Source organism: Brassica napus, chromosome C8, assembly GCF_020379485.1.
Source record: "Brassica napus cultivar Da-Ae chromosome C8, Da-Ae, whole genome shotgun sequence".
Taxonomy (NCBI): domain Eukaryota; kingdom Viridiplantae; phylum Streptophyta; class Magnoliopsida; order Brassicales; family Brassicaceae; genus Brassica; species Brassica napus.
Genome location: NC_063451.1, coordinates 23183977 through 23207741, shown reverse-complemented (window position 1 = coordinate 23207741; position 23765 = coordinate 23183977). Strand labels below are relative to the sequence as shown.

Below are 23765 nucleotides of genomic sequence, written 5' to 3'. Positions count from 1 at the left end.
AGTGGTTACAGGAGGAAGATGGATGATTAAGCTGTCGGCCATAGTTGATTCATATGAATATCAATCAACTATTAAAGTGAGTAAATCCATTTTTGGTGAGAAAACGCTATGTATGAAAACCATTTTTGATAATAAATAATATTTTAGCAGAAATAAATAATGTTATAATGGAATGAAGTGTGTCTGTGAACAACTCCTCTTGTCTGAAAACGGTTCAGTGTAAACCTGAAAGAACAAAAGTTGCTTTTGAGATGGAAGGTAACAAAACCAATGATATGTAATGAAGTGTTTCTGTAAACAACTCTTGTCTGAAAACAGTTCAGTGTAACCGAATAAAAGTTGCTCACAAAATTTGCTTTATTTGGAACTAATGAAACTCTTTTCTTAGAGAATGAAGAAGACAAAAACGAGAAAAACTTTGATCACTTGGCGCTCAAGCTCCGGATAACGTAGGGAAGAATACCACCATGGTCATAGTATGCGAGTTCAACCTGTACACGTTACAACAAACACAAAGTCTCAGACGAATCAATTTTTTTTTATTATAGAGACAGAGTTTTTAAAAATCGTTTGCTATGTACTTTACCTCTGTATCAAACCGAAGTGTGCAAACAAAGGATTTGCCAGTGTCAGTGGTCACAGTAACGTCTTGACCAGGCTTAATGTCACTGACTTTGGTAGGAAGGTGAACCGTGTAGCGTTCATGACCAGTAAGTCCAAGGGTGTCTGCGTCCTCCCCAGCCTTGAAGCACAGAGGAATGATCCCCATACCAGCCAAGTTGCTTCGGTGGATTCTCTCAAAACTCTTTGCAATCACAGCTTTCACTCCCTAAATTTTTTCGTTACCTCTCAGTTACCATTACATTTTTTCACATAATATAAACTAAAGATAATGTGAAGAACTTACCAAAAGCAAAGGACCCTTTGCAGCCCAATCACGAGAGCTACCACTTCCATACTCAGCACCAGCCAAGATGACCGTATCCTGTCCAGCGTTCATGTATCTCTGAAAAAGAATATATGATATGAGTCAACAGTTAAAGAAAGATACTGTGTTTTGATGATTCTAACTTGTACTTACACTTGCTGCATCAAAAACGCTGAGTTTTTCACCAGTGGGAACATGAACAGTCTTGGGGCCAACTTCTCCTTTCAAGAGCTTGTTAACAAGACGAATATTAGCAAAGGTACCACGAGCCATCACTTCATCGTTTCCTCTTCGACTTCCGTACGAGTTGAAGTCAGTTTGACTCACGCCACGGTCCATTAAAAACTTTGCAGCAGGACTAGTCTTTTGAATGTTTCCTGCTGGAGAGATGTGATCCGTTGTTACGCTGTCTCCGAAGTTGAGTAAGCAGTAGGCATCCTTCACTTCGCGAGGACCAGGTGGATTTGCTGTCATGTTTTTGAAATAAGGAGGTTCGTGAATGTACGTTGAGTTTGAATCCCATGAATATAACGTTGAACCAGGTGCAGAGAGTTCATTCCACAAGGGGTTTCCTTCGGTTATTGTCTCGTATGAGCTCTTGAACATGCTTGGTAGCACGCTATATTGAACAACCTATGCAAAGAGTACCACAAAAGTTAGCAAGGAGAAAATGTGAAGAGGACATTGCGAGCAGGGCCGGATTTGGACCAAGCCGAATAAAATAGTGATCTTGGCCCCAAAAGTTATATAGGTTTTTAATATAAGTACTTTTTTAATTGTAAAAGTTTCAAAGGAAAATAATGTTAATCTTTATGATGAATGAAAATTTCAGATGAGAAAAAAAAAAGTTTCAAAGAAATATTTATGATCCCTAAATTTCAGATCCGGCCTTGATTGCTAATATATGTGACTAATGTATACCTTAGCAACTTCCTCATTGCTTGGCCATATGTCCCTCAGGAACACATTTTTGCCATCTTTTCCGGTTCCTAATGGCTCAGTCTCAAAATCAATATCAACCTGACAAACACAAACATGCATTTCAAGCTAGAAATCCCAAAGGTCATGACTGAAAGATGAGAAAGTACAAACCGTTCCAGCAAGGGCATAAGCAACAACTAATGGTGGTGAAGCAAGATAGTTAGCTCTTGTTTGTGGATGAACACGTCCTTCAAAGTTTCTGTTACCAGAGAGCACAGCAGCTGGAATGATATCTGTGACACAAAAATAGCAGAATAGAAACATTATGTTATATTTGGGTAAATAATAGTATGTTCATCATATATACATGAAGATGTTTATTACCAGTTCCTTCTATAGCAGCTGCAACTGATTTATCAAGATCACCAGAGTTCCCAATGCATGTTGTGCAACCGTAACCGACAATTTGGAATCCTTGCTTGTTCAAGTCCTCTCGGAGCCCACTGCATATAAGGTAAAGAATCAGTATGAATGTTCCATAATCATATAAGATAATCTAGATGGGAATTTCATGGAATCTAACACACCTTCGGTCCAAATACTTCTCGACAACTCTAGAACCTGGAGCAAGACTTGTCTTAACCCATGGTTTAACCTGAATCATAACGTCAAAAAACATTCAAAACATGATCCATAAACTAGACTATCTCAGGGCCAAAGTCAAGGAGCAAAGTGGGAACTCACCTTGAGGCCAAGATCAAAAGCTTTTTTGGCAACGAGTGCAGCACCGATCATGACACTAGGGTTTGATGTGTTTGTACAACTAGTAATTGCCGCAATAACAACACTACCATGCTTGATCTCAGCAGGTTGTCCTTCGTATGAGAACTTCACAACTTCTCCTTGTTTCTCTTTTGGCACTGCAAAACCCTTGAATCCAACAGGATTGTCAAGGCATGCATGCCAGTCAGCCTTCATATCTTTCAAAGGTACTCGGTCATGAGGCCTGTTCAAAAAGAAAGATCGGTCAAAAACCTTAGGAAGGTAAAGAGAGATGGGTCAGAACTTTCTGATAATCAGAAAAGATGTGAAAGTATACCTTTTAGGACCAGAGATACATGGTTCAACATGTCCCAAATCTAGTTGCAAATAAGATGTGTATGCTCTTTCTTGTTGGGGCTGCATTATTATCCATATATATAAGGAGTTGTCAAACTTCTTTAAAGAAACAAAAACTAAACTGATAGAAGAGATGTACATACCTCGTTGTAGTCAACGAACATATTGTTTGCACGCAAGTATGATTCTATCATTGACACCTAAAGAAAACCAACTTGTTGATCAAGGAAATCATATAAACTAAGAGGGAAACATGAAAGATAGAGAGAAAAACTCACAGTTTCATCGCTTCTCCCAGTCAACTTCAGGTACTCTAGTGTAACATGGTCCACTGGGAAGAAACCCATTGTTGCACCATACTCAGGAGACATGTTTGCAATTGTGGCTCTATCGGCTAGTGATAGTTCACTCATCCCCTCACCTTCATATCAAAATAAAAACGATAAAATAAGTATATACTGACTAAACTAATTGTCCACAAAGAAAAATCAAAGTTCTCACCATAAAACTCAACAAACTTGCCGACAACACCATGCTTCCTTAGTATTTGGGTCACAGTGAGAACTAAATCAGTAGCTGTGACACCTTCCTTCAACTTTCCATCCAACTTAAATCCAACCACACCTGGTAACACCATGCTCATTGGCTGACAAGTTTTTGAAATACCATATCAGCGTGCACAAGACAGCATAAAACAAAAATAAACACTGGAGGTGTAGAGAGAGGAGATAAGCTTCACCTGACCAAGCATTGCTGCCTCTGCTTCAATTCCTCCAACACCCCACCCAGCGACTCCTAATCCATCAATCATGGTGGTGTGGGAATCGGTTCCAACAACACTGTCAGGGTAGAGGAATCCACCAGAGTTGAAAACAACACGTCCAAGGTACTCCAAGTTTACCTGATGTCAAATAAGTACAATCTATCATAATTCATAACAGTATCATTATTTGATAACAATGAGATTCAAGCACCCCTTGAGAAACCCAGTAGTACACCAAACATATTAAACAGACTGTTACTCTAATCACACTTATGTTCCACATAACCTGTCGAAATTTCCAACCACACACACTGAACCTACTGTTACCACAGTTATACATTTCTAGACTAGTATGTAGGACTGCAAAAATTCTGATTTTCAACAAAATTGATTGGAAACAGTAATATAGAGGTAGAAAATGCTTAGAAAATCGTTGAGGAAATAGACGAAATGAAAACTCTATTCATACTTATCTAATTTCTTACTCCGCCCATTAAACTTATAATAATTGGTTCCAGCAGTCATGGTATGACGGTATTATCTTGTACCTGATGAACAATCCCAGACCCAGGAGGAACAACCAGCATGTTCTGGAAAGCTGTTGAGCCCCACTTAAGGAAGGCAAATCTTTCTTTGTTCCTTTTGAACTCAAGCTCCATGTTTTTCTGTGCTGCATCTTCTGATCTTGCAAAGTCAACTTGGACTGAGTGATCAACGACAAGATCAACAGGAACCTAGATATGACCAGGAGGAAATTATGAGAAAACATATTACATTCCCCAAAACGAAAAAGACAAATTCACTAACCAAGGGGTTAATCTTGTTAGGATCACTACCAAGATTCTTCACTGCGTCCCTCATAGAAGCAAGATCAACTAGAGCTGGTACTCCAGTAAAGTCCTATGCAACAAAGACAAAAAGAAATTTAAGTACGCGATCAAGAACATATAAGTTAGCATAGTAGATTACACACCTGTAAGATAACACGGGCTGGCTTGAAAGCGATTTCAACTTGCTTAGTAGATGTATTCTCCCAGTCAAGGATTTTCTCAACGTCATCCTTTGTGACTTGATAGTTGTCACAGTTACGAATTGCTGATTCCAGTAGTATCCGTACAGAGTATGGCAGCTTATCTTAACATCAAAAAGAATATGTTACCTTCACCAGAAATCCACTACAACAGAAGAGATAAAGAGCGTTACAGAGAACCATACCAATTCTTGGGTCGTTTAAAGCTGGTAACGAGTAGTACTTTCCATATTCTCCACCACCAGGCTTTGGAAGACTCGTCAAAAGATCCTTGTATGCATGCTCAGAAGCTGTGTTTTTATTCAAATCAAAACTATTAGAAATTTATAACCACGATTCAAATGAATCATAGTCATACCACATGAATTTGCTTGTTCATATGATCTAAATAAATCTCCTTTATAAAGCAAAAAAAAAGAACGAAAATCTAGTACTAGTCTAACATACGGATTATGGCCGACTATAGACAATTTAATAAAATCTTGTTTTAGCAATTTTGAGATCGTATATTTATACATTTACTCTTAAATATATAGGGTTTAGACTAATATTTCATTTGGCTGTGTCTTGTACTGTCCGCCTACATCAAGAAGAAAGTTAATGCAAGGGGGAGATCAAATGTTACAGTAGCTAATATCACTTGCATCAGGACATTTCAGAACGTTCGTAGTCCTTGAAATCCCAAGATCAGCTGATTTAGCGTATGCTCTCAACAAAAGATCAGATCGATGCAAGCAGATGTGCGGTAATTAATGTTTCTTGTGCCACAAGTTATTTAAGAGAACCATTCCAATAAAAAAAGAAAGTAAACAAGACATACCCATGGAAGCGTATCTCCGCTCCAATCTCTCCATCACCGGAGCGGAAACCCTAGCTTGAGCACGAAGGCTAGCCGGAGATCTCCAGCTCCCACCATGGCTCCACCTCGTAGAGGCAGAGCACACACGGTACGAGCGTAGAGCCGACGAGAAGCTCCTAGATCGGCTCGTCTGGTTGAGAAGAGACGCTGATGGAGCCGAAGATGAAGCCGCGGGAGCCGAGGCGAGGGAAGAGGAAGAAAGCCTTGTTAGAGTAGTGGAGGCAGAACGAACGCCGGCAGTGGCGCGTCGATACATGGCTGAAGATCAAAACAGTACTCCACAAGAGAAAGAAGGATCAATAAGAACCTAGAAAATGGGACGTTTATAGGAAGAAGAAGATCGTGGAAGGAACGAAGGAGAGAGAGACTTCGTCAAGCTTCTGAAAAGGCGTCTCTCAGACACACTCACTAAATATACAATGCACAGGCCACGTCAAGGGTTTCTCGTCTCACCGTTGGATGGACTCAAGACTTGGAGAAAGGACGGCTATGATTGCAATTTGTACTTGTCAACGATTGCGTTATGTTTTTGAGATATGTAATAAAATATTCATTCTTGCAAATTGTTGAAAGAGAGATTTATTATTGAAAAAGTGTACAGCTAGAGACCAACGTGAGAACATTCGAATCATTGGCTTTTCGTCCAAAGCTAAAAGAATATTTTCCTTTTCCAGAATTTTTTTTATAAAGTCATATAATTGATGTATGAAACTGGCCGAAACCAAGTAGGATTTCTACTCTGAATAGTAAAATTATAATATATATGACATGAAAATAAATACTTTTTATTCAATCAATGATTCGTGTTACAAAAGAAAGAAACCAATCATGATTCATGACGTTGTTCAATTGCCTAGGAAATAAAAAGCGTTTTTTTCTTGTCAGCAAATAAAAATCGTTTAAATCCTAATAAATAAAAGTCAACGAGGAAGAGGTAGGGTGAATGATAGGCTCTTCTTAAGCTATTAAGGACAAAAGCAATTTAAGTCTCAAGCACAATGCCAAGAGACAAGTCAGACAACCCCCCACCAAACAAAACAAGAGATGGCTTCCAATTTTTGACTCTTCTAAGTCGTCAATAACAACGTGAAAAGCCGCACAATTTAGGGTCCTCACAAGCTCTCTCTGAATCATATGTAAGATTCAAACCAATAGACTACACAACAAACAGATGATTGGACAAAACACCCATGTTGGTTGTTATCTGCGTGAACATGAGAATGTGTTTAGGATGGTGGCTGCCAAGTTCCGGGCCTAAATGATGATCCAGACCCTGATGGTTCTGTTGTCCTGCATTATCATCATCACTATTAGTTTGGGATTCAAGAGTACCCAAACACAATACATTATTACTTATTAGTTCATGTTCATAGAGAACAAATTCTTACTAGTGGTTTGTAAAAATCAGAGAGAATGTTTCATACCGGTGAGTCAGAATGTGTAGGTTAGGTTTTAAAGGTAGACTTACTTTGGTTCGGGTGGTTCTGCAGTAACACTCTCTGGTTCATGTTCCTTGGACCTGTAAAGGCAACATGGATAACATTTGGTTATGGTTGTCCTGTGATGCTGTGTTTTGATTTCGGCAAAATTGAAAGAAGAAATAACACAAAATATGATTTTTTGCGGGGAGATATTATGAATCATGATGATTCTCACCTTGATTGATCTGCTTCTTCACTAGCTTCCTCTGGTTTATCACCTTAAAGAATTAACAAACAAACAAAAATCACTTAATCTGTCAGTCTTACTTCTACGAGTATATGGTATAAGAACAAGTTCTTTATAATTATACGAAAACTCGCAAATGTAGAAACCTCTCCCAAGAATCAACAAATGACATAGAGTGAACAACTGTAACTTCTAAGCTATCACAACCATAATGGACGTAAAGGGAACACTTTTACTATGAGAACTTCATGACAATGACAGACTTCACAAAGCAATACACAAGATGTTTCTCGTTCAAGCCACAATAACACAGAGAAAAGCTGAACAAGAATAAACAAAATCCTTCAGATGGGCCTCGTTAAAATGACACTTAATCAAGACAGATTTAGTTCTCTAATCCAACAAAGTGTGAGTGCCTGTCCATAACAATCTTTGTCAAACTATACATGGAGATTTCATAAAACAGGAGCATAGAAACCTAAGAAGTTAGTCTTTGGAACTCTAAGGTGACTCCCTAAGTCAACTGGAAGCAGTGGAGAATGTAATACCTTTTGAATCCGCTGGAAAATGGCGAACAAAGCTTGTCAAATCTGGACCCTCGACTTTACCTTTATACAGAGAGAACCAACATTAAGCGTCCACTTAATAAAAATATAAAAACAAATAGAGCAAATTATGTAGGAACTAAATGTAAATTACCGATGCTCGTGATTTTGCGTCCAGTGCCTTCTCTGGCTTTCCTTTCCTCCTCTTCTTTCTTGAGACCTTGAAGGCAAAAGAGAAACAGTAAGCATTTGCGTAGAGCTTGAAGCGACTTTAAATGGACAAAAGCACAAGAATTTCTTGACTTGCTACTACACAGAGACGCAAAAGAAACACTGGACTTTGTTCATTTCAGAACTTCTCTAGTTTCCAGAAACAAAGTCCCCAAAATCATAAAATTTATGCAGGCGGCCAGGAAAAAATGAATGCTAAAATGTAATAACAATGTGGAAAACACCTACGAGCAACATTAAGCTTCACACGCTCACGCCTTGCTTCAAGTTCAGCCAGTTCCTGGAGCATCAAGGCAAGAAGATACTAGTAAGAATCTTGCATGTGAAGAACAACACTTTGTGCTGACCAGAAATTAAAAAGAAGAGTTCTATCTTACCTCTGGAGTTGGAGCTCGTTTTCTCTGACCATTCAGCCAACATATCCATTCAACTACAACATTGATCAAACAAAAAAAAAATGTAACCATGAATGGATGGATGTCTGCCCACATATCCTGTCGATATCACTGCTTTGCTTAGACAGGTAATGAAGTGAAACAAACCAATTGCATACCAGGAACAGAGGTTGGGTCCTCTTCTCGTCTAAAGACAACCCATCTCTTCTCCTTCACTGTAAAATAGAAAGAATCCACATATGTTACTACGCTAAAGCGAATGAACAAGATGTGTAAGTTTCATTTAGGTATCAAAATAATTATCATCCCCTAGTGCTCATTACACGATCATCACACATATAGATGAATTATAAACGCAACCATTTTCAGAGCTCCTACGAAACCTAAAATTAAAAAAAAAAAACGAGGTTGAAAGGAACAATAACTCGCCCAAACCGTCGATCTCCTCCATTCTGGAGAAGTACTTGTTACCAGTCTTGTCTGCTCCGATGAAACTCTTGCTTCTGAACAATCCGGCAACTCTCGCCCATAGCCTCGACATAGCTTAGCTTCTCTCCCGCCGATTGATTTCTTCTTTCTTTGATCCCAAAAAACTCTTAACAGAACAACACGTCCACAGTTGTTCCTCCTTCGGGTCTGCTCCGCCTGGATCAAAAACTACGGGTTTGATCCGGATCCATCAATACTTCGTTTTATTGGGTTGGAATATAACATACGGCCCAGTTACGGATGTTTAATGGGATATTTAAAGAAATGTTTTTCATTTACTGAAATTTTATTGAATTATATCTGAGATATGTTTTATATAGCTGCGTATTTTATACTAAAATATACTTATTTTCTTTTGAAATGTTTTCTTTATCTCACAATAAGTAAAAAAACAACTATATATAAATGAAACACTTGAAAGTTATTATTTTAATTTAAACTGTTTTTGTGTAGTAATCACCATTTTATAGAAATTTTAATACGAAATTTGAATGAAAAAGGGGAAAACAATAAAAAAAAAAACTCTTCCTAATCCGTTCTCTCTCTAGAAAACCTCTAACACTTAGGGGGTGTATTGAATTGAAGATTTTAAAGTGTTTTGGTTTTGTTTTAAAATCCTCTGTTATTCAACTAATGATTTCTATTTTTTTTTTCAAATCATGTGTTATTGAATATAACATTTATCTAAAGTAACCACAAATCACTTGCAATTCAGTGTTATTCAATTAACCACTACAAGAAAACACATGCTTAACGACGAAAATTAACGAGGAAAAACAATCCTCGTAAATTTGCGTCGAGTTTACGACGAATTTACGTGAAAAACTAAAGTCATCGTTATTTCCTCGTAACGTAACGACAAAACTGTTTCGTCGTAAAGTGGATGTAACTTTACGAGTATTTTACGAGGAAAAACTATTTCCTCGTAAATACGACGTAAACTTTGCGTGGTATTTACGAGAGAATTGTTTACGTGTATTTAGCGAGGAAATTTTTGAATCCACCAACTTTATAGGTGTTACACGTTTTTTTTGCCCACCTAATTAATTTTCGTCGTAAATTCATAGCAAAATTACAACTACCAGATTCGAATTTTCCTATAAATATGGATGTTTAAACATCATTTTAAACACACCAACAACAAAAAACGTGAAAGAAAAAAAATGGCTGGCTCCGGGAATATTTACGAGTTGCGGAAGTGGATGTATATGCATAGAGATGCTAACGGGAGAGTGACGAAAGAATACCTTGCGGGTCTGGAGACATTTATGCATCAAGCAGATTCAACACCGCTCGCCCAAGAAAGTGGTAAGATGTTCTGTCCTTGTCGGAAATGCAACAATTCGAAACTGGCAAACCGTGAAAATGTTTGGAAGCATTTAATAAATAGAGGTTTCACGGCAAATTACTATATCTGGTTTCAACATGGAGAAGGTTTTAATTATGATCAGAATGAAGCTAGTAGTAGTAATAGCAATTTTCAGGAAAAAGAACCGGTTGATCATCATTTGCATAATGAACATAGTTACCAGCAAGAGGAGATGGTAGATTATGATAGGGTTCATGATATGGTAGCTGATGCATTCGTAGCTCATGATGGAGATGAAGAACCTAATATAGATGCAAAAAAGTTTTACGAAATGTTAAACGCGGCGAATCAACCACTTTACAGTGGTTGTAGAGAAGGTCTCTCTAAATTGTCGTTAGCTGCTAGAATGATGAATATTAAAACTGATCACAATCTACCTGAAAGTTGCATGAACGAATGGGCGGACTTGTTTAAAGAGTATTTGCCGGAAGACAATGTGTCTGCTGATTCTTATTATGAGATTCAGAAACTGGTTTATAGTCTTGGGTTGCCTTCTGAGATGATAGATGTTTGCATCGACAACTGCATGATCTATTGGGGAGATGATGAGAAGCTAGAAGAATGTCGATTCTGCAAGAAGCCACGATTCAAGCCGCAAGGACGGGGACGTAATAGGGTACCATACCAAAGGATGTGGTACCTACCAATTACAGACAGATTGAAAAGATTGTATCAATCAGAGCAGACTGCTGGAAAGATGAGATGGCATGCCGAGCATACTCAGACGGATGGTGAGATGACTCATCCATCAGATGCAAGAGCCTGGAAACATTTCAACAAAGTACATCCAGATTTCGCTAGCAATATCCGGAATGTGTATCTCGGATTATGCACAGATGGATTTAGTCCGTTCGGAATGTCAGGGAGACAATATTCATTGTGGCCAGTCTTTCTTACTCCATACAACCTGCCACCGGAGATGTGCATGCAACGGGAGTTACTATTCTTGACCATATTAATACCTGGTCCGAACCATCCAAAAAGGTCCCTGGATGTTTTCCTACAACCACTGATAAAAGAGTTGAAGGATTTGTGGTCAACAGGGGTGAGGACGTATGACTGTTCAACGAAGACGAATTTTACGATGCGAGCGATGCTTTTGTGGACCATAAGTGATTTCCCTGCCTATGGGATGTTGTCTGGATGGACTACACATGGGAGATTAGCTTGTCCATATTGTAATGGAACGACAGATGCGTTTCAACTGAAGAATGGTAGGAAGACAAGTTGGTTTGATTGTCACCGTCGATTTCTTCCCATTGGCCATCCTTACCGAAGAAACAAGAATTTGTTTAGGCACAAAAGGGTTGTGAGAGACACTCCTCCTCCATATCTAACTGGAGAACAAATTGAAGCGCAAATCGACTACTACGGAGCTAACGAAACAGTTCGTTGGGGTGGTAATTGGCATGTCCCTCGTAATATGCCAGATTCTTACGGTGTTCATCACAACTGGCACAAGAAGAGTATATTTTGGGAGTTGCCATATTGGAAGGATCTTCTTCTGCGCCACAACCTCGATGTGATGCATATAGAGAAGAATTTCTTTGAGAACATCATGAATACAATATTGAATGTCCCAGGGAAGACAAAAGACAACATAAAATCGAGGTTGGACTTGCCGGATATTTGCTCAAGAAGCGAGTTACATATTAAAAGCAATGGACAAGTTCCCGTTCCGATATTCAGATTATCTTCAGAAAAAAAGTCGGTGTTGTTCAACTGGGTGGCATCAGAAGTGAAGTTCCCCGATGGGTATGTTTCGAATCTCTCTAGATGTGTTGAAAAGGGTCAAAAGTTCTCCGGGATGAAGAGTCATGATTGTCATGTATTTATGCAACGACTACTGCCCTTTGCATTTGCGGAGCTACTTCCAACAAACGTACATGAAGCACTTGCAGGTACGTAGTGTATTATATCACAATAATTTACAAAATAATATATGACTAACAATGTGTTTAATTTTTTTTTGAATATAAAAGGCATTGGAGCATTTTTCAGGGATCTGAGCACACGCACTCTTAAAGAAGAAGTTGTGGAACAGCTTCAGGAGAACATTCCCATCTTATTGTGCAACTTGGAGAAGATATTTCCTCCCGGATTTTTTGACGTCATGGAGCATCTAGCTGTCCACCTCCCATATGAGGCATTGCTTCGTGGACCTGTACATTACGGATGGATGTATCAGTATGAGCGAGCCATGAAATATTTGAAGGGAAAAGCAAAGAACCTCGCCAAAGTTGAAGGTTCTATAATTGCTGGAAGTTTGACGGAAGAAGTTTCTCACTTCACATCGTACTACTTTGCGTCAAAAGTACGTACACGGAGAAGAGCTCCAAGAAGATATGATGATGGTGGTGTTGCGCCAACATATGCAGTTGCTGGTGTTCCAGACATCTTTAGCCAGATTGGGCGACTCGGTGGGAAGTGTAAAGAGGTTTGGTGGTCGAGTGAAGAAGACGCTCATAGTGCACACACCTATATTCTACTCAATTGCGAAGATCCATTGATGCGTTATTTTGAAAGGTAACATATATTGACACTTCGAAACACATATAAGTATAATTAATTGTATAATTGCGAGAGATTCATTCCTATAAAATGTGATTTTACAGCCTATTTGTTTCTCAAGTCGAAGAAACATTTCCTGGTATATCCACAAGTGACGTAGACAAAAGGAAAGATCAACACTTCATTAAGTGGTTGCGGAATCAGGTACTAACTAAAACTTTTTTTTCATACATTATCTGTATTTCATTAACATTCTCTTTATTTTTGCAGGTTGATTATGACGACGACGATGCAGATTATCCTAAGTGGTTACACGAAGTAATTCAATCTCCACTTGTAAAGGTCACCACATCACAGATGTATTTCACACGAGGCTATACTTTTCATACATATGACTATGGTAGACAGCGGGCGACCAGTAACTATGGAATATGTGTGAAAGGGGAAACAGATTTCTACGGGATCTTGACGGAGATTATTGAAGTCGAATTTCCAGGGATACTGAAGCTGAAATGCGTCCTCTTCAAATGTGAATGGTTCGACCCCGTCGTCAACAGAGGTGTTCGGTCTAACAAATTCGGTGTAGTTGATGTCAACGGTGGACGAAGGTACAACAAATTCGAGCCTTTCATCTTAGCTTCACAAGCAGACCAAGTTAGCTTCCTTCCATACCCTCGGATGAGAGATTCAGGTATAAATTGGTTAGCAGTGATCAAAGTTACACCTCGAGGACGAATCATCAGTGGAGAAGAACCACCATTGCAAGAAGAACAGATAAATGAAGTCGAGGAACCTGAACAAGAAATTGATGACATCCTTCTCATTGATCCGCATAATCACGAGTACGAAGATCTTACCGATGATGCCACAGACGAAGCTGTTGAAGACGAGTTTAATGAAAATGATGATGTTTCTAGTGATGACGAGAATGTCGATGTATCCGATTGATGTATTTGTTTTATGAATAAGATGAGGGAGTTTGTTTTATGAATAAGATAATGTGGGGTTTGTTTTATGAATAAGGTAATGCTGGGAGTTTGTTTTATGAATAAGCAAATGTGGGATATTGTGGTTTGGAATGGAAATAAAGATGGAGTTTGGAATATATGAAGTAGAAAATAAGGAATATGGGGTTTCGGGTTTTTGGTTTCGGGTTTTGGGTTTTGGGTTTCGGGTTTGGGCTTTCGGGTTTCGGGGTTTGGGGTTCTAGGGATATATGAAGTAGAAAATTAAAGATGGGGGTTTGGAATATATGAAGTAGAAAATTAAAGATGGGGGTTTGGGTTTCGGGTTTCGGGTTTGGGGTTTCGGGTTTGGGGTTTCGGGTTTCGGGTTTGGGGTTTCGGGTTTAGGGTATGGGGTTTGGGGGTTGGGGTTTCGGGTTTCGGGTTTCTGATTCTAGGGATTTAAACATAACACTCGTTAATTCCACGTAAGCACAAATCGTCGTAAAGTCCACGCAGGATGAAATCGTCGTAAAGTCCACGCAGGATGAAATCGTCGTAAAGTCCACGTAGCATGAAATCGTCGTAAAGTCCACGTAGGATTAAATCGTCGTAAAAACCACGTAAGACAACGAGGAAATAACGACGAAACCTAAAATTAAATATGGGGTTTGGAATATATGAAGTAGAAAATTAAAGATGGGGGTTTGGAATATATGAAGTAGAAAATAAGGAATATGGGGTTTCGGGTTTCGGGTTTGGGGTTTCGGGTTTGGGGTTTCGGGTTTGGGGTTTAGGGATTCGGGTTTCGGGTTTCGGGTTGGGGTTTCGGGTTTGGGGTTTTGAGTTTCGGGTTTCGGGTTTGGGGTTTCGGGTTTCGGGTTTCGGGTTTCGGGTTTCGGGTTTCGGGGTTGGGGTTTCGGGTTTTGGGTTTGGGGTTTCGGGTTTCGGGTTTCGGGTTTGGGGTTTGGGGTTTCGGGTTTCGGGTTTGGGGTTTAGGGTTTCGGGTTTCGGGTTTCGGGGTTGGGGTTTCGGGTTTGGGGTTTTGAGTTTCGGGTTTCGGGTTTGGGGTTTCGGGTTTCGGGTTTCGGGTTTCGGGTTTCGGGTTTCGGGTTTCGGGTTTCGGGTTTTGGGGTTGGGGTTTCGGGTTTCGGGTTTGGGGTTTCGGGTTTCGGGTTTGGGGTTTGGAATATATGAAGTAGAAAATTAAAGATGGGGGTTTGGAATATATGAAGTAGAAAATAAGGAATATGGGGTTTGGGGTTTCGGGTTTCGGGTTTCAGGTTTCGGGTTTGGGGTTTCGGGTTTCGGGTTTCAGGTTTGGGGTTTGGGGTTCTAGGGATATATGAAGTAGAAAATTAAAGATGGGGGTTTGGAATATATGAAGTAGAAAATTAAAGATGGGGGTTCGGGTTTCGGGTTTCGGGTTTGGGGTTTCGGGTTTGGGGTTTCGGGTTTCGGGTTTGGGGTTTCGGGTTTAGGGTATGGGGTTTGGGGGTTGGGGTTTCGGGTTTCGGGTTTCTGATTCTAGGGATTTAAACATAACACTCGTTAATTCCACGTAAGCACAAATCGTCGTAAAGTCCACGTAGGATGAAAACGTCGTAAAGTCCACGCAGGATGAAATCGTCGTAAAGTCCACGCATGATGAAATCGTCGTAAAGTCCACGTAGGATGAAATCGTCGTAAAGTCCACGCAGGATGAAATCGTCGTAAAGTCCACGTAGCATAAAATCGTCGTAAAGTCCACGTAAGACAACGAGGAAATAACGACGAAACCTAAAATTAAATATGGGGTTTGGAATATATGAAGTAGAAAATTAAAGATGGGGGTTTGGAATATATGAAGTAGAAAATAAGGAATATGGGGTTTGGGGTTTGGGGTTTGGGGTTTCAGGTTTCGGGTTTGGGGTTTGGGGTTTCGGGTTTCGGGTTTCGGGTTTGGGGTTCTAGGGATATATGAAGTAGAAAATTAAAGATGGGGGTTTGGAATATATGAAGTAGAAAATTAAAGATGGGGTTTGGGTTTCGGGTTTCGGGTTTGGGGTTTTGGGTTTGGGGTTTGGGGTTTGGGGTTCCGGGTTTGGGGTTCCGGGTTTGGGGTTTCGGGTTTCGGGTTTCGGGTTTCGGGGTTGGGGTTTCGGGTTTGGGGTTTCGAGTTTCGGGTTTCGGGTTTGGGTTTCGGGTTTTGTGTTTCGGGTTTCGGGGTTGGGGTTTCGGGTTTCGGGTTTCGGGTTTGGGGTTTGGAATATATGAAGTAGAAAATTAAAGATGGGGGTTTGGAATATATGAAGTAGAAAATAAGGAATATGGGGTTTGGGGTTTCGGGTTTGGGGTTTCGGGTTTCGGGTTTGGGGTTTCGGGTTTCGGGTTTCGGGGTTGGGGTTTCGGGTTTCGGGTTTGGGGTTTCGGGTTTGGGGTTTGGGGTTTTTGGGGTTTGGGGTTCGGGTTTCGGGTTCTAGGGATTTAAACATAACCCTCGTTAATTCCACGTAGGATGAAATCGTCGTAAAGACCACGTAAAAAGATTTAAACATAAATCACGTTAATTCCACGTAAGCAAAATCGTCGTAAAGTCCACGTAAAGAAAAACACGGGCCTTTGTGATTCCTCGCCATTTCCTCGTAAAAAAAAACACGGGCCTTTGTAACTGCTCGCTATTTCGTCGTAAATTTACGACGAATTTACCACGATATGTAATCTTATATATACACCCGACCGCTCACTCTTTCTTTCCTCTCTACTTCCTCTCTACTTCCTCTCCATTTCGTAGCAATGGTAAGCCTCTCTGATTCCTCTCTAATTTGGTTAGTTTAGGATAGATTAGGTGGTTAGTATAGGGAATTTAGATAGGTTTGCGGATTTTATGTTATTTAGTGTTGATTAGGTGGATAATGTTGGAAAATATATTGTTGATGTTAATTTTAAAAATTTCATTTTTTTTTCCAGGTTCGAAAAGGAAGACTTACTGCCCATTACAGAGAGATCTTCGGTGAGCCGGGTAGTCGTTTAGACCCGGCCTCTTCTTCCGCTCCCAGTTCTTCGGGCCAGGAGACTGTCCCCGAGACTCAGTACACTCAGAGAGTCTCTGGGTCTACTTCTTCTAGTGCACCATCGGCTCCTCATGTGCCTCCTCCGATGCCTCCTCCTGTGCCTCCTCCGATGGCACCTCCGATGGTCGCTGATATTCATCCTGATCTGATGGTGCCTCCGAATGCTCCTTACTCGCAGTACACGGTAGAGGACATTCTCAGTCTGCCAGGCAGAGAAGGTTTACCAGTCATCGACCCAGACCGACCGGACGGAACGTTGCATTAATTTTTTTAAATTCGTTTAAATATCTTTTATAACATTAAAAAATAATTTATATTTTAAATTTGTATTTTCCAGGTGGGGGGTTGACGGATGTCTTGCATCGGACGTAACCGACACGATCAAGGGTTACTTCTCCATGGCACATCCAAACTGGAGTAAGACGCCTCACTACGTCAGAAAGACGTGGTTCAAAATTTACGCTGTAAGTTTCTATTAATTAATTATATATATTTTAATTTTTTCATGATTTATATATATACTTTCTAAAAAACTAATTGTTAATTTATTTTTTCCAACAGCAAAAATATAATTGGGCTTTGGGGATCACTGAGAGGGTGAGGAAGAAGTTTAACGCGAAAGCGAAAGTTCGCTTGTTGGACACGGTCTCCAACTGGAAGGGTGACTGGATCGTGAAGGGGTATGAGCGTGGCAAACCCGCTGAGCTCACCACGGACGTGTGGGATGGCCTCATCCGTTATTGGCGCCTTCCTGATTCGATTAGAATCGCCCAGGCTTGCTCTAACTCCCGTAACACGGTCGATGAGCACGGGAACGGGCCGATGCTTCACACTACGGGCCAAAAACCCCACGCCGGTGTCCGTTTGGAAATGGTAATTAAATATTTTATTAAATAATTTTTTTAATAATTATATTAATTTATTCTAACTTTCTTAACTGTTTTTTAGGCCAAAGAGACGGGACATCTCCCGTCTCTTATGGAACTTTACGAGAGGACCCACAAGAACAAGGCGGGCGTATTTGTAGATGGCAAGTCCGAGCAAATCTACAACGACGTAGTTGCTCGGGTTGAAGACCGCCAGACTCAGCTGACCCAGCAGTCTACCGACGGATTACCCGTCACCTTATCCACACTTGAAGTGGATAAGATTTACGAGGAGGTAAATTTTCAAAAAAATTAATTTTTAATTATTCATTTAATTTAACTTTAAATATTTACTTACAATATTTATTTTTTGTTTTTAAGGTTGTCCCTAAAAAAAAGGGACGGACATTGGGTATTGGTTCCGTCAACGATGTTCCGAGAGCGACATCGTCTTATGGTCAGCGACGGGATGATGAAGTCACGGAGCTGCGTAGAGAGTCCGCTCAGCTGCGTAACGAGTTGACCGCGACAAAATCTCGTATGGGTGGAGTCGAGGGCTTCTTAGACGTTATTGCGGCCACAAATCCGGAATGGGAGTCCATGTTGAGGAACATGCGACAACAACATCCCATTCATGGCGAGTCATCCGGCGACGTACATAACGAGGCGGATGTTACGAGGAGGAGTGATGAATTCTACCGGGCGATGAACGACCCTTAGTTTTTTTTTTGTTGTTGTATTATATAAATTCAAAACTTATTTATTTATAAAATATTTTCATATGAATTTATTTTTATTTTGAATTTTAATTTATTATTAAATTAAATAATTTTAATTATTTTTTAATTATATTTTAAAATTCTGTAAAATAATAAAAACGAAGTAAATTCGTAGCTAATGTACGACCTCTTTACGTGGAAATCTTACGAGGAAATGACGAGAAACAGTTTACGAGTATTTTACGAGGAATTATTTACGAGGAAATAACGAGGAAATGTTTACGACCATTTTACGAGGAAATCATTTCGTGGTTGTTACGTGTATTTTGCGAGGAAAATCTTTCAAGGTATTTACGTGTAGATTACGAGGAACTGTTTTCGAGTTATTTACGAGGAATTGTAGCGACGTCCTTACGAGGAATTGTAGCGACGTCTTTACGACGAATCGTTCTACTTCGTCTTTACGACGAAATATATTCCTCGCTAAGTTACGACGAATTAGCGAGGAAATATGTGTTACGACGGACGTGTAACGAGTAAACGTGTTTCCTCGCTAATTCGTCGTAAAGCCTCTTTTACGACGAAATAACGAGGAAAACCGCCCTCGTTAAGATTATGTTTTCTTGTAGTGAACAATTTATAAAAACTAAATCAAATCCACTGTTATTGAAAGACAAACAATTTTGAAAAGAAAAAACTATGAAAATGATTTGAAGCAAACTTTTTTATTACTTTCGGTCAAAATTGTCATGACTCAAATCCCACCTCTATACATGTTATTTGGAAAGACCCAAAATCAATATTAAAAAATTGCCCAAAAGAAAAGACGATTCATATTTTCAAGCACAACAATGAAGCTCAGGCTTTTGTACCTGTTACGACATCACCGTTTCTCCAAAACTATCATCTACACCAGCAAATTTTCTCCCCATACCTCTTTGTTGACTCAAATCCCGACTATGTTTTCAAAATTTTCTCACAAAAGCATGACGGTGACGATTAAGCTTCTGCAGCCTTCATCGATTCCTTATCAGGATTCTCCCTATCATACATTGAGCTTCAGATTATGCCCAAACCAATGGTGGCCAGGATTCATCGTGATTTGGGTGTCCACATATGTTGCAGGCTGGAAATCAGGGATGGCAAAATGGTTGATGGAAGCTTGATGGATCGACCAAAGATATGACCGGATGGGCGATATGATGGAATGCAAGTTATGATCCTGAAAACAAATGCAAAAACAAATGAGATATGATTTCTAATATGATAAAACAAGATAAATAAAGATAGATAGGATGGAATTAGGCTGCTGGTCGTGTGACACTCTCAGCCTAATCAGTTGATGATTGAAGTGGATTGAGATGGTGCTTTGCTTGCTGGATGTGTATCACTCTCAAGCTTGGCAAACGAATTGGAATGGAAGGATGGGGGGGGGGGGGGGGGGGGGGTTGAGGACGCCACAAGACTCTATGGAAAGGAACCTTGATAAGTCAAGGTGTTTTGGAGTTGCTTCACACAAACTCAAAAGACTTAGAACAATAGTTTTTAAGAAAACTAGAAAAACTGAATAATTCTTATTACTTTAAAAATAGGGTAATTTACAATGAAACAAAGACTAGAGCTTTATAGGCTCGACCAAGGACTCTCTAACAGTCATAAAATGACATAAGGAAAGAAATAAAAATCGAAATAATAAACTTGGAAGCAAAGGAAATGATGGCTCCCTTGAAAACTAGCCGTGGGAGGCTTAATGATGAGAATCTTGGCCAAATGAATGTAGATGGTGTCCTCCTTGTATCTGGACGGTTTGAGGGGGTAAGTGAGCTTCTTGGGAATCTTCTTAATGGTCTGGAAGGTGCTGATGTCGTGCATAGACTGAAGGAAAAAGAGCTGTTGGAGTTTTAATGCTTGAGACTCCAAATAAGGCAAGTTGAAGTAAATGAGGATCCTCTTGATCCAATGGTTGCTGGTGCATGGTATGAACTTGTAGAACTCCTCCTGGATGCCTAGAATATCTCCTGATTGGTTGAAATGATCTCCTGGTCTCCAATGACTGGTTTGAAGCTGATTGAACCGGTTAGCTTTCAATTGAGGCAAGTGTAGAACTGGTTTGACCGATTTTGGAGATTGGATCATAACTTCATAATTCCGTGGCAATTTATCCTGATATTGGGCTTGTTGGAAATATTAGAGATCCCTCTTGAATCCTATGATGGGCTTTGGTTCAGGCCGCTCCTTCCTTGGACTTGAATCTGCTTCTAAAGTCGGATACTCGCAGATGGACGGGCTGGAAAACCTCTGACTTGTAAAATTCATAACTTCTTGCTCCGTGAATATTTTGGCTCGATTCCAATTGAGATGGACTCCTTCTTGAGTGTAGAATCTAATAAAATTGGTTTCATGTTGAAAGTCCTTCTGGTTGTAGAGATATACGCCTTGGACTGAACCTCGGTCGCTGGTACCTCCTAGATGGCCGGTTTGGACGGTTTGGTGAGGCTCTGGTTGAACCATGGATTTCGTGACCACAACAACATAGAGATTCAGATTATGCCTTCATCGATTCCTTGTTCTAGGTTCTAAGAGAAAACATCCAACAAGAGTATCGAGAGGTGGTTGAAAGGCGTATATATACAGGTACGCACTTCATCGATGTGTTTTACTTTTATTTTTTTTCTTTTACTTCTCCTTCTTATGGTTTCTGTGTGTGTGTTTCCTTTGCATTAGTAACTGGAGAGCGAGCGGATGAAGATGTATAAAGCGGTGTCTTTGTGTTTTATTATGGCCTTAGAAGTTTAAAACAACAAAAAAAAGACTCACTTCTTTGTCGTTTCTTGGTTTCCAGACAATTGTTGAGTTGTTTGAAACTGGAAACACCGAGCAGATCTTCCAGAAAGCGATTCAGGAGCAAGGAAGAGGACATGTATGAGCCTATTTTTCATGTTGTTATGTGTTAAAATGTATATAAACAATCCAAGATCTTCAACATGTAATTTTTTTTTCCTTTCAGGTGATGGACACACTTTGGCGGAAATCCAAGAACGTCATGATGCTGTCAGAGACTTGGAAAAGAAACTTCTTGACTTACAACAAGTATGTTTTGATTTCATTAATCTCTTACACAGGATGAATGAAAAGCTTTGAGCTGAGTTTGATGCAATCTATTTAATCAAACTCTTTGTCTTTGTGATAATGGAGAGGTTCCCCTTTGTTGCAGATTTTCTTGGACATGGCAGTTTTGGTTGATACACAAGGAGAAATGCTTGACAACATAGAATCTCATGTAAGTGAGGACACACTGTTAACATGAAGACATTGTAGTTGTGGTAACTGATGAAGAGTTTGTGTTGTTGCCTATTTTTATTTACGTGTCAAATGTTAAAACACGTTTTTAATATGATGGTCGGAGGAGTGGACGGTGATGGCATGGACGGTGATGTTAGGTGGCTGAAATTATTGACGTTGGTTTTGTCAAAGATTGTGAGCTCACCAAACACCTTCTTCATGCTTATAAAAGGAGAGATATGGTGAACCATTTCATTCATCCCAAAATCAAAATCACAGAGAGAAGTGAGGAAGAAGAAGAACGTGAGAGAGAGAAAAAAAAAAAAAATTCTTTTTTCTTACGGGTATTTGGGATCGGGTTGAGAGAAAATTATTTAGAGAGTTTGAGTATTTTCTCCTATTATAACAAGAAAATTATTAATCGATTTCTCCGTTATAATTGAGAGGTTGTAACTCCTATTATTTTTCTCGTAATAAATTCTTCTACCTTGTCCGTGGTTTTTACCCTTTGGGGTTTTCCACGTTAAATCTGGTGTTCCATTTATTACACTATTTCTCAAATTATTAGCTGCGACCCTGCTCTATCCGGTCCAGTTTTACAACAAGTGGTATCAGAGCATAGGTTCTGGAAGAAGCAATGGCGGCAAAATTTGAGATCGAAAAATTCAACGGCAGTAACTTTGCGCTGTGGAAGTTGAAGATGAAGGCTATCTTGAGAAAAGATGGTTGTTTAGCGGCCATTAGTGCAAGACCGGCTACATACACAGATGATGATAAATGGAACGAGATGGATGGGAATGCTATGGCAAATCTTCATCTTGCCCTTGCAGATGGAGTGTTATCAAGCATAGAGGAGAAGAAGACTGCAAAGGAGATATGGGATCACCTTGCAAAATTGTACGAGGCCAAATCGCTGCACAATAAAATTTTCCTCAAGAGAAAGCTTTATACCCTTCGAATGGGAGAATCTACTTCAGTGACGGAGCACATCAACACCTTGAATACTTTATTTTCTCAACTCACTTCGTTGAGTTATAAAGTAGAATCACAAGAACGTGCTGAGCTTCTACTTCAAAGTCTACCAGATTCATATGATCAACTCATCATCAACTTAACAAATAATGTCTCCACCGACAGTCTAGTCTTTGACGATGTTGCAGCTGCGGTTCTAGAAGAAGAAAGTCGGCGCAAAAGTAAGGAAGACAGACGAGAAAATTCTCAAATAGAGGCATTGACGGTGATGAGAGGGAGATCAATGGAACATGGCTCAAGTGGGAGTCACAAACATGGTAGATCAAAGTCAAGAAGTAAGAAGACTTTTAAATGCTACCACTGTGGCAAGAAGGGTCACTTGAAGAAGGATTGTTGGGAATTGAAGAATTCCAACCCTCAAGGAAATGTCGCAAACACTTCAGATAATGGAATCGCGCTATGTTGTGAAGCAGCAATTTCAAGCGAAAATAGAAGAAGGTTCGCTGATATATGGTTGTTCGACTCAGGAGCTACATATCACATGACCTCTAGAAGAGAATGGTTCCATCATTATGAACCCATCTCAGGAGGATCTGTGTACAGTTGCAATGATCATGAACTTAAGATTGTTGGCACTGGATCCATTCAACTGAAGATGTATGATGGTACAGTTTGTACTATTCATGAGGTGCGACACGTGGAAGGCCTGAAAAAGAATTTACTATCTGTGGGGCAACTTGATGATCTTGGTTGCAAAGTTGAAGTTCAAAATGGTACTCTAAAAGTAATTAGAGGAGCACTTGTGCTTATGAAAGGAGAGAAGATAGCTGCGAAGTTATACATGTTAAGAGGAGAAACTCTGTCAGAATCAGAAGCATATGTTGCTTCAAGCAGTTCCAGTGAGAAAGCTACTACGGTGTGGCATCAGAAACTTGGGCATATGTCTGAACAAGGCATGAAAATTCTTGCAGAGAAGAAGTTACTTCCGGGTCTCACAAAGGTATCACTATCCTTTTGTGAGCATTGTGTGACAAGCAAGCAGCATCGGTTGAAGTTTAGCACGTCAAATTCTAGAAGTAAAGTTATTCTAGAATTGGTTCA

At 39.8% G+C, this 23765-nt stretch overlaps 2 protein-coding genes across 3 annotated transcripts; both read right to left on the bottom strand.

Moving 5' to 3' along the window:
• Window positions 1–252: 252 nt before the first annotated feature.
• LOC106429506 (aconitate hydratase 2, mitochondrial) lies at window positions 253–6031 on the bottom strand. The gene is made up of 19 exons (XM_013870252.3): window positions 5582–6031; window positions 4947–5051; window positions 4705–4865; window positions 4539–4631; window positions 4280–4465; window positions 3708–3869; window positions 3470–3614; window positions 3247–3389; window positions 3112–3168; window positions 2949–3028; window positions 2594–2855; window positions 2437–2504; window positions 2234–2352; window positions 2021–2142; window positions 1850–1948; window positions 1082–1561; window positions 908–1006; window positions 587–829; window positions 253–491 (listed from the first exon to the last, which is right to left on the bottom strand). Exons 1-19 carry the CDS (start codon window positions 5874–5876, stop codon window positions 423–425), a joined length of 2988 nt encoding a protein of 995 aa, XP_013725706.1. The 5' UTR covers window positions 5877–6031; the 3' UTR covers window positions 253–422.
• A 524-nt stretch (window positions 6032–6555) lies between these two features.
• Window positions 6556–9133, bottom strand: LOC106429497. Of its 2 annotated transcripts, none has more exons than XM_013870241.3 (9): window positions 8889–9133; window positions 8618–8674; window positions 8442–8494; window positions 8293–8344; window positions 7988–8053; window positions 7837–7896; window positions 7277–7319; window positions 7089–7139; window positions 6556–6910 (listed from the first exon to the last, which is right to left on the bottom strand). In XM_013870241.3, exons 1-9 carry the CDS (start codon window positions 8998–9000, stop codon window positions 6847–6849), a joined length of 558 nt encoding a protein of 185 aa, XP_013725695.1. In that variant the 5' UTR covers window positions 9001–9133; the 3' UTR covers window positions 6556–6846. The 2 variants fall into 2 exon arrangements, with proteins under 2 accessions (XP_013725695.1, XP_013725696.1); XM_013870242.3 differs by having other exon boundaries at window positions 8885–9129.
• Window positions 9134–23765: the final 14632 nt, after the last annotated feature.